The 11,130-nt window shown below is 54.0% G+C and overlaps 1 protein-coding gene across 1 annotated transcript in view; it reads right to left on the bottom strand.

Moving 5' to 3' along the window:
- SLC6A17 (solute carrier family 6 member 17) overlaps positions 1–11,130 on the bottom strand; it is a 31,886-nt gene that overhangs the window by 18,746 nt on the left and 2,010 nt on the right. Inside the window, exon 2 of the mRNA XM_031061757.1 lies at positions 4,068–4,472. Coding sequence (XP_030917617.1) covers positions 4,068–4,353 — 286 coding nt within the window. The 5' untranslated portion in view covers positions 4,354–4,472. The remainder of the gene's footprint in view (positions 1–4,067; positions 4,473–11,130) is intronic.

Below are 11,130 nucleotides of genomic sequence, written 5' to 3'. Positions count from 1 at the left end.
GGGGTGTGGGAAAGCTGCAAAAGGCCTCAGAGACAGCAGAACTGTGATTAGAGCTAAGCAGCAGCCATGAGATTGGTCAGCAGAAAAATTGTGCAAGAAGTAGAAAAGCAAGGACAAATAGAACAATGGTCTGTGTATTAACACTTGTCTGGAATAACTCCCTAAGCTGCAGAAAATATTATCTAGAGAGATATTAGGAAGTTCTAAGCTTAATAATGGAGCTCTGTGCATTGTGTTTTAAGGCTGACAAGCAGGTATTGTATTTGAAATCAGCAAGCATTGTTTAACCAAAGGTACGTGTGCTTATAGTGGTGGATAGAACTACTGTCAATATAGAATATATACTATACACATATAAATACTGTCAATGTGCTTTTGCTTTGTGTGATTGGTCAAAAAACTTTTAAAGTGAATTGTAACATTGAGTTCTTTGTCTGCTGCCTGGGATGTGAGCTGGTGGCATCTTCCCATTGTCATAACCATGGAATGAGACTGATGCTGGAAAATCAAACAGCTCAAGGCATGTTCCTAACAGTCCCATCCCATTTGTGATTTGTACATAGATCCTCAACCAGCAATAGGTCTCAGTGAAAAAGGCACAAAAAGGCCTGAAAATCCTCAAGACTCATCGTGCTATTCTTATCCTGGGTGGAGATGGCGAGTTAAAAATGGGGGCAGGGAGAGAAATTGCGTGTGGGAATCCACAAAATCAGAGGGTTTGGGAAAGCTGCAAAAGGCCTCAGAGACAGCAGAACTGTGATTGGAGCCAAGCAGCAGCCATGAGGTTTGTCAGCAGAAAAATTATGCAAGAAGTAGAAAAGTAAGGACAAATAGGATCCCAGCACAGGGTGGGTCAAACCCATTGCTCATCCCCTCTGCTGCAGCATTGTCAGGGCTGTGCTGCCCCTGTCCCCATCCCCATTCCACATCCCATCGGGCCTTGTGTCCAAAACCACTTCTTTAATGCTCCCCACACACAGACAGCAAGTTCAGCCCTGGGTTTGAGGAATACACCAGGAGGAATCCCAGCCTGGGAATGCCAGTGGCACCTCCCATCACCCAGCACTGCTCAGCTGAGGCCAAAGCCCCCCAAAAAAACAGGACACTGAGTGCACTAATAATGGTTAATTAAGGATTGCTGTGGCATGGGGGAAACTGAAGCACAGCTGGGTTAATCCTTGTGGAAAAGGAGGATGCTGGTTCTCCAACCTCTGGCTCTAAATCTGGTTTAAAAATCTCATTTAATGGGGAAATCTGGTTCTAAATATCATTTAATGGGGAAATCTGGTTCTAAATCTCATTTAATGGGGAAAACTTTCTTGGCAATCAGAGGCCAGCTGTGGGCAGCTGTGTGATGAAGCCAACAGGGCTGCACCGACCTCTCCCAGCCCTGAATTTGGGGTGAGCACCCATGAAGAGCTGTGCTGAGCTGAAGCAGGGCTCTGGGAAGTGCTGGGATGCAGGAGCTGGGCACTTCCAGCTCCATCCTGGATGGGGAGGGAAGGGAATGGGGCTGAGCAGCCCTGGGAGGGAGGGGAGTGCTGACTGCACTCCACAATGACTCATCCTGATGTGACACAGGAGATGTTTGAATTATTGAGGGCAGCTGCAGGGCTGGGGCCACGGCGAAGGATGGAACACTGGGAACACAGAGAGGACAGGGGCACTGTCCTGGCTCCCTCCAGCAGGGCTGGGTTTGGATTTATGATGAGGAACCCACCTTCTCATCGGTGTGATGAAGGGTGGTGGGGCTGAGCGCAGCTGGGAGGGACCTGACCCTCTGGGCTGCTCTTGGAAACCCGAGGAGGAGGCTTGGAGTGGGATGGGAGAATGGGCTGGCTGCAAGGAGGGTTTGGGAATGGGATGGGACCACAAAATATGGCTTCAAGGACCAGGGAAATGGGTCCCTTTTTAGCCCTAATTTCCAAATTAGGCACTAGGGTTAGGGGTCAGAGAACCACACAGCCTACAGCTCTAGAGTGCTGGGGCTGGAAAAAGCACAGCAGAGAGAGCACAGCACTGTGCCAACATTGCTCTGTGCCCATCACTGCTAACCTGGGTCATTCCTGACGCTGGGGACCTCAGCCACGGCCCCGAGCTGCCACTGGGGTTACGGTGAGGGATCAGAGAACCACAAAGCTCTAGGGATACTGGGGCTGATGTCACCTGCAAATAAATATTCCCAACAGGAATAAGGGGAGCAGCCAGAAATCCTGGCTCCCAAGCTGGGATTCACCGTGACTTTGGAGCCTCTTTAGGAAAAGGCCATCCTGGAGATCTCCACGTCTCAGCACAACTTCTGGCAGCCCTTTCCCCCTTCAGAGCCCAAACAACACACTTTAGAGCCCAAACTGTGGTATTCACATGAGCAGACAGAGATTTAGCTTTCTCAGAATTTCTCCTGAGAGAAGCAGAGAAAAGAACAATCAAAACAATTCTTATCTCATTTGCTGCTCCTGTGGAATGTTCTGGAAATTGTTTACCTGAGGTGATTGCTTGGTTGGATTTTGGTGATGGCGTTTTGGAGTCATTGATCAATTGGATCCACATGTGTGTGTCAGGACTCTCAGGCAGAGGGTTTTTTAGTTAGTTAGTTATGATAGTTCTTGTTAGTGTAATATTCTGTAATTTAGTTATAGTGTAATAAAGTAATTAATTAGCTTTCTGATATCATGGAGTTCTGCACAGCGGTCTCCTCACCCGTCAGACATCCTAGCACCAATACCAAATAACCCATTCTAGAGCCCAAATCACCCCTGTCCTCTCCTGGATCCACACCCCAACATGCAGCAAGGCAGAGTTGGGTCACACCCCCTTCTCCAAGGGCTGATCCTGTCCTGTTGGAACCCAGGACATTCCTCTGGCTGCCCTGGGTGATTGGAGACCTTGGCAAGGGGCTCAGAGACCTTGGCATGGAGTCAAAGACACCTGTGCCTTGGATTTTAACCCATGGAAACAATTACCAACTTTGTGTGAAGAGTTACAAGCCACAAGAGTTTGAGTAGAATGATAGTGAATTTGTCACAGGGTGGAAAAGTAGAATTGTGGGGATTTAGAATGGGGGTTCAAGAGGCAAGATGGAGGAATCTGGGCGTGTCCTGTCTTTCTTCTTCTTCTTGTCCTCCATCTTCTGCTGGGATGGTGACACTTTTGCATTGGTTTAGAGTAGAGACAGACTGTCTAACAAAGGTGATAGGTATTGGAAAATTATTGTAAATAAAGTACAAGTAGTTTTTAGTGTAAAAAGTTAACACCACCCCAAGGGCAGGGACTGTGCCACAACCCAACCTGCTGGACAGATCTCAGCAGGTCAGAGACAGAATGGAATAGATGAGAGAAAATAAACAACCCTGAAAAGCAGAGCCAACGAATCTCAACTTTTTCTTCTGTCACGGGGCTGGGAAAAAAGACTCTTTAATCCCTCAGAAGCCATTTCAGCAACACAAATCCCGAGCCCGTCCCTGCCCCATGTCTCACCTCCTCCATTCTTCTGGCAGAGGTTATTGTAAATAAAGTACACGTAGTTCTTAGTATAAAGAACTCACACCACCCCAAGGGCAGGGACTGTGCCACAACCCAACCTGCTGGACAGATCTCAGCAGGTCAGAGAAAGAATGGAATAAATAAGAGAAAATAAACAACTTTGAATACCAGAGCTGAGGAATCTTGACTTCTTCTGTTGCAGGGCTGGGAAAAAAGACCCTTTAACACCTCAGGAGCCATTTCAGCAACACCAAACCCGAGCCCATCCCTGCCCCATCTCTCACCTTCTCCATTCTTCTGGCAGAGGTAGGGCAAATAAAGGTAAATAAAGTACTTGTAGTTTGTAGCATAAAGAACTAACACCACCCCAAGGGTAGGGACTGTGCCACAACCCAACCTGCTGGACAGATCTGAGCAGGTCAGAGAAAGAATGGAATAGATGAGAAAATAAACAATCCTGAAAACCAGAGCTGAAGAATCTTGACTTCTTCTTCTGTCACAGGGCTGGGAAAAAAGACCCTTTAATCCCTCAGGAGCCATTTCAGCAACACCAAACCCGAGCCCATCCCTGCCCCATGTCTCCCCTCCTCCATTCTTCTGGCAGAGGTAGGGGAAGCGCCAGACGTTGCCCAGCCCCACGGAGTAGCCGATCTGCGCCAGGATGTACTGCAGCTTGCTGTTCCACGCCGGCCGGTTCTCCGCCTCCAGCTCCTCGTCCCCCTCCTTCTGCTTGTCCCACGCGTCCCCCGTCACGTTGAGGACGCTGCGTTTGTAGTCCACGGGCTCCTGGTGGGCCAGCAGGTCGGCCACCGACTCGGTGACATGCTCGCTGCTGTGCTCCCGCTGCGTCACCTTGCTGTTCTTCGGCATCGGGGCGGCCCCGGCGCGGGATCGGGCACGGAGGAGGAGGAGGAGGAGGAAGGTCCCGCAGGGAGCAGCACAGAGTGGGAGCTACAGCTCGGGCCTCACCTCCTCTTCATCAGCAGGACCTGTGTGGGGAAGGGGTCAGTCAGAGTCAGTTGGGTTTGGCTTATCTCCAGTGGGATGGTGGGACCTGCAGCACATGGAGAGATGGATGTCCATCCCCTGGTCTTGGGACCTGCAGCACTGGGAGAGAAGGGTGTCCATCCCTGCAGCACCAGGAGAGAAGGGCGTCCATCCCCAGTGATTTGGGATCTGCAGCACCAGGACATAGGGTGTCCATCCCTGCAGCACCAGGAGAGAAGGGCGTCCATCCCCAGTGATTTGGGATCTGCAGCACCAGGACATAGGGTGTCCATCCCTGCAGCACCAGGAGAGAAGGGCGTCCATCCCCAGTGATTTGGGATCTGCAGCACCAGGACATAGGGTGTCCATCCCTGCAGCACCCAGAGAGAAGGGTGTCCACCCCCCGTGTCTTGGGACATTCACCTGAACCTGGAGGGTCTCCTGCCCCAGGAATGCTGGACCAGATGCAATGTTCTGGTTGAGAGTTAGAGAGTGCCAGGATAGTTTGGGTGAGAAGGGACCTTGAAGCTCATCCAATCCCACCCCTGCCATGGGCAGGACACCTCCCATAGACCAGGGACACCTTCCACTGCCCCAGGCTGCTCCAAGCCCTGTCCAGCCTGGCCTTGGACGCTTCCAGGGATGCAGGGGCAGCCACAGCTGCTCTCATGCATGGAGAAGAGCCTCCTGTGTCCCAGAGAGAGGAATTTCCCTGGGCTCCAGGGGACAGTGACAGGTGATCACAGATCACATCCCTGTGACACCTCTCCTCCCCTCTAGCACCTCCAGCCCAGCAGCTGAACCTCACAAGGCCTGACACCAAACCCAGCCTCTGCCCTGCCTGTCCTGCTCCTTCCCCTCCTGGACATCAGCACAGCTCCCCGACAGCTTGGAAGTGCTCAGGGGACAGTGACACATGCCCAGGCTATCTCTGCATTCCAGGAAGTTATCAGGAGTGACTGAAAAGCCTTGGAGCCTGATGCTCAATCTCCCCAGGCAGAGATAACAGCTGCAAAAACAGCAGCAGCCAAGGCAAAGCCATCAACCCTGGTCCCTTCACTTCCCCAGCCCTCAGCGTGGGTCAGGAGGAGCAATCCTGCACAGGAGCACCTCAGGAGGTGCTCAGAACCCAGCCCAGCCCTGCAGATTTCCCCCACCCCGCCCCAAAAATCGTGGGTTCATTGTGGAAATCTGCTCCACTGGGCTGGGCACCCCCAAACTGGGAAAGCACCACGTCCTTCCTCTCCATACTGGGAGCACTGGGGGCAGATGGGGCAGCTCCCACCTTGGAGCATGGTGGGGAGAAAACACAGAACTGCCACAATACATCCCTCAGCTTGGAGGAGGGACCCTCCTGAAGAGTTGCACTCTCCTCTTTCCTGTCCTCTCCATCTCCGCTCCCAGGGACACCAGGGCCATGGTGGTGCCGAGCTCAGAGACCTGACCCACCCCAGCTGGGCAGCAGCGCCTCCTCCTCCTCCCTCCTGGGGGCTTTTCCAGACCCATTCCCAGCTCTTCTCTCCTGTTATAAGTAAAAAATCTGCCAATTTTTTTTTGTTTTGGAGGGAGAAAGGGTTGCAGAGTGAAACCAGTTTAACCAGTTGCTGCCAAGGTGAAGTTCTGCCTGTTTGTTATTGTAACCACCGGTCGTTTTTGTTAATTGCTCCTTTTGTATCGCTAAGGCCCTGCCTGGGGGTTGGTAGTCCTTCTCCCCGGACAGTGAGAGGAGGGGACATTGGGGGGGGGCATCAGAAGATGCAAAATAACCTCGGGACCAGCATGCCATGGGAAGCCACCCCACCAAACTTACCAAAAAGACCCCAAAACCAACGAGCCAACACAGAATTAAGAGATCAGAGTGATGTCTGGACGTGAGGAACAGAGTGCCGAGCCTGCAGAGATGCTGAGAACCTTTGTTGCCCCTCGCCCTGAGCAAAGACCTCAGCTGGAGCCAAGACCCTGGGACGGCAAAACCCAAAAGTAGAAATGTGGGGCAGATCCCCACTGCCCTCGAGAGGATGGGACCCCCCGACTGTGCCCTTTAAGGGACGAAGCTGCGCATTTCTCCTCCTCAGAATCACGCTGGGAGCGATGCCAGACCCGTCGAGCCTCTCAGTCTTGAGCTGATCATTTTTAATAAGGGCATCAAAAGGAGGAAAATTCACCTGCCCTGTTTATCTCAGCTGGGCCATGGTGGTGCTCCCAGACCTGACCCAGCAGCACCTGCTCCTCCCACCCTGAGGGCTTTTCCAGAGCCATTCCCAGCTCTTCTCTCCTCTTGGACATTTTTGATCCAGCTCAGCCCACAATCCCATCCTTATTCAGGGCAGTGGGTTCAGCCCAGGCAGCAAAGCCCATCAGCAAAGCAGTGGGAGCAGGAAACCTCCCCCTCAGCCACCCTCACCTCGGTGTTTTCTCACCCCTGTCGGAAGTTCCCCCTTTGCCAGGCCCTGTTCCTATATGAAAAAAAAAAAATCTATTTTCAACCGTCGGCTGCATCCGTTGCCAAGCAACCATCTCGGCTCCACATCTTTCCTGGATCCGACTCCTCCGGAGAAGCCGCTTGAGTTATTTAGTGCAGGCCAGGCCCAGCGATGTTTAATTTCCTAACGAGGGCTCATTCACAGCAGCCGCTCGCTGCTCAATCGCGGCAATTACCGGCACGCGGCTGCCCGGGGCTGGAGCATCCTCAGCCGGCTGGGGATGGGCACCGAGCACGGCCAGGGCCCCGCCCAGCAGCCGGGCAAGGGCAGGATTCCCATCAGGGCCGGCTCGGGCTCTGTGCGGATCGGTGCAGAGCTGGATAAATCACCCACGGGTTGTTTGCTGCTCCCTGTCTGCTCAGCAGCTCCTTCAGGGCACCAGGAGGACTCGGGCTTGGGGTTAAAATATCTCTTAGGATTCTCTGAAGTATCTCTTTAGGATCTCTAAAGCATCTCTTTAGGCTCTCTAAAATATCTCTTTAGGACCCCTAAAGTTTCTCTTTGGGACCCCTAAAATATCTCTTTAGGATCTTTAAAGTATCTCTTTAGGACCCCTAAAGTATCTCTTTAGGCTCTCTAAAATATCTCTTTAGGATCCCTAAAGTTTCTCATTAGGAAACTCTAAAGTAGATTAGGGAGAGAGCCAAGGAGATCCAGGATGTGCTGGCCGAGCCCCCAGAGCGCAGTGGCCCATGGTGAGGGCACCCAAACAGCTTTTTTGGGACACCCCATGCGCTGGGAGGTGCCAGGTCCAGGGCAGGTGGTGCTGAGCCAGGCCAGCACCGTGGGGTCAGCACAGACCCCACAGATCCAGAGGGATCTCAGCCTGTTCCTGTCCTTGGTTCAGTTGTTCTGAGCTCTGAGAGGCACCAGGACACAGATCCTGCAGGAGCAGGGTCCTTCCAGCACCCACAAAGCCCCAGAAGCTCTCAGAGCCTTGGAGGACACTCCAGACAGCAACATTCCCAAAGGATTTGGGGGCTCAGCAGGGCTGCTTTAATGGGATGGGCTCTCCAAACATTGGCAGGAGGGTGAAGGACAGGTACAAGCCTTCCTGCCCATGCCCAAGCTAAACTAGAGGGGAAAAATGATCAGAGATCCAGATCCTGACCCTGGCATGGCTCTGGCAGTGCCCCATGGCTGCTTTGGGGGTTCCTGCTGTGTCCCCAGGGCTCAGCCCCAGCCTGGGCATGGTGGTGCTGCCTGGCAGAGATGCCAGCTGAAGGAGAGAGGATCATTCCTGATTCCGTGAGCACACCCAGCCTTCACCATCCCCACCCCTGCTGGGAATGGGAGATGAGCCCAGGCAGAGCCTGCACGAAGCCACCAGCCCACACAGCACAGGAGCAGGGCCCAGGGAAAGCCAGGTCAGCAGGGCTCTTCCTCCTCATTTCCCCAGCTTTTTGCACCAGCCCCAAGGGCTGCACCCTCAAACGAAAAAGCACAGCCCAAATCCATCTGAGAGAGGTATTTCTGCGCATTCCTTTGGTAGGAAAAGGGAATTTAATCAAAAAAATCATCTGCCAAAAATAACAACCACCCTGTGAGAAAGACAAGGCAGATCAGCTGACGAGCAGGAGCTTTCCGGGCTGGAGCGAGATAGAAAACCCTTGTCACTGACAGATGGAGATTCAGCTTGTTTGCTTAGTCCCCATGACCTTAATTTTCTTAAATGTGCATTTTTCTCTCTCTTTAGAAGACAGATTAGGGTCTTTCAGAGCCCATGGCTTGCAAGAACCTCACTGGTGCTGCCAGACCAGGGCTGCCTTTGCACCCAGAGCTTTGCCCAGGTAAAACCAGCACTGGTGGCACCCAGCTGGAGAGGGAACGTGGCTTTTGCCACAGCAGGACCTGGAAAGGACCAGTTTGTGCTGGTGTCTCTGCACAGGCATTACAAGGGCAGGGAATAACTCACCTCATCCTCCACCATATCCCTGTGTGTGTCCTTGAATGGGATTCCCACTTCCCTGCTCCCACTGAAACCTTCACATTGAACTCCTCAGACAGCAAACACCATTCCCTGAGCCCTGGGCTGAGCCCTGGGCTCCTGCTGGCACAAAGTGACAGTGCCCATGCATGCCCAGGTGGCACAGGGTGACCCCAAGCACCCCATCCCTTTGGACTGGTGTGGGAACCACCACAGCAGCAGATCCAAGGCACGTGGGACTGGTTTGCCACGGGACAAACTGGATTTAACCCACCAGGGGAAGGGCAGGGATGGAGAAGCTCCTGCCTTGTCACACCCAGGGGTTTAATCATGCTCAGAGGCTCCCAACAATCCCAAAAGCAGCCATGGGGAAAAGCTGCTATTTGGGCTGCTATTTGGGGTGAGTGAAGACTCCCCACACCCCCAGCCCTGGCAGCGGCATCACCAAGGGTCAGGGGAGGAGGGAAGCTCCTGCCTTGTCACACCCAGGGGTTTAATCCCTGCTCAGAGACTCCCATGGATCCCAAAGCAGTTATGGGGAAAAGCTGCTATTTGGGGTGACCCCAGACCCCCAGCCCTGGCAGCAGCATCACCGAGGGCCAGGGGAGGAGGGAGGCTCCAGGCCACGTGTCCTGGCTCTGCCCATCCTTGCTTTCTTGGGAAGGCAGCTGGGGAGCAATACCAGGCTGGAAATGTGTCAGCAAAGCTTTCAGCTGGGCCTGGGAGAGCAGGGGAAGGCAGGGAGGAGATGGGGATTTACAGCAGAACCCAAGGAGAGCAGCAAACGTGCTCTGGGTCCAAATGACGGGGTGCAGTGGGATCTCTCCTCTCCTGTGTCCAAATTCTAGGTTTATTCCTAATTTGGGTCCAGAAATGAGAAACCGAGGCAGGAAAAGCCACAAGATGAGATTGGGTGAATTAAAAATGAGCATTTCAACCCCTGGGGACTCTGCTGGTCCCTCCCTGCCCCACCATTACCATTTCTCCCCCTTCAGCTTCCACAGAAATCCCCCACAGCTCCTGAAGGAGAGGGAAAAGATGTTCCTGGTGCAGCACCCAGCTCAGCAGGCCTGGGAAGGTCCAGCTCACCCCATCAAGGTCACAGAGCAGGAAGAGGAGGGAGGAGTGGGGACAGAGGAGCCGAGGGATTTCGGGAGGTGGAAATGTACTCTCAGCTTGGGGCTGGGAGAGCTGAGCATCAATTTGCAGCTCCCCATCCTCCCTGACACACAGAGAGCCAGGGAAATACTGCACCCAGGGCAAGGCTGCTGGCTGGGGTGGGGAGCCTGGCCCAGCGAGGAGAAGGGACAGATCCAAGGTCACCAAGGAGCACAGGAGGAGGGAAGGAGCACGGATCCCTCCTGTTCCTCCCTCTGTGCTGCACAGCCCAGAGCCAAGGGAAGGAGACCTGGGTGCTCATCCCACTTTGGCCCAAATCATGAGAAAACCAGCTCCAGGCCCCTTCCTGCTGCTCCCTGAGGTCAGCAGAGCCTCCGTGCTGGGGTGGGCATGGCCCTGGCAGAGCTGGTCCTTTGGGAAGCATCCTGCTCCTCCAAGCCACAGGAAACCAAGGGCAGGGCCCTCCCAGCACATCCAAACTTCTCTTCAAAGCCCCAGGAAGAGATTTCTGCCCAAGGCAGAGTTTTTGCAGCTCTGCCCACCCCTGCCCTGCCCCGAGGACCTTCCCACAGCCTCCACCACACAAACCTCCCTCTTCCACCAGAGAGGCTGCTCCAAGACGCCTCCATCTTAAATTTGCTCCTCCTTGCCTGGCCTGTGGCTCCTCAGGGGAAGGGTTTTACCATCTGGGCTCATTAGGGCTGCTCCCCTTGTCCCCTCGTTAAAGTGCGGAAAGGACACGGGTGACTCCGTGCCACCAGGGCTGTCCCCTCCTCACACCCACCCCTGGGGAGGCACAAACTGCAGCTGGGCTCAGTGTCAGAGGGTGACAGAGCACGGGAAGCATCCCAGGGCTGGCTGGGGCTGAAGGCAGCCCGGCCTCTCACATTTCCCCCCGCGGGGCCGGAGCCGCTCCTCGTCCTTCCCGTCCCGCTTTAGCATCGTGACACAGGAGAGCTGATGAATCAGAGCTGCCCCCGCTTCTGTCTTACACCCACCCCGCTGGGTGAGAGCGCCCAGATGTTATAAATATCCCAAATTCCTCTCCAGCAAAGCAGGGCTGGGGCTGCACCAGCTCTGCCCGGCCCAGGCGGGTCTGTCCCACCCCAGAGGGACATGGCTGGGACCCGA

Source organism: Geospiza fortis, unplaced genomic scaffold (assembly GCF_000277835.1).
Source record: "Geospiza fortis unplaced genomic scaffold, GeoFor_1.0 scaffold26, whole genome shotgun sequence".
In the NCBI taxonomy this organism is placed as follows: Eukaryota; Metazoa; Chordata; class Aves; order Passeriformes; family Thraupidae; genus Geospiza; species Geospiza fortis.
The sequence above is the reverse complement of the archived record's forward strand: the minus strand, read 5'-3'. Positions and strand labels throughout refer to the sequence as shown.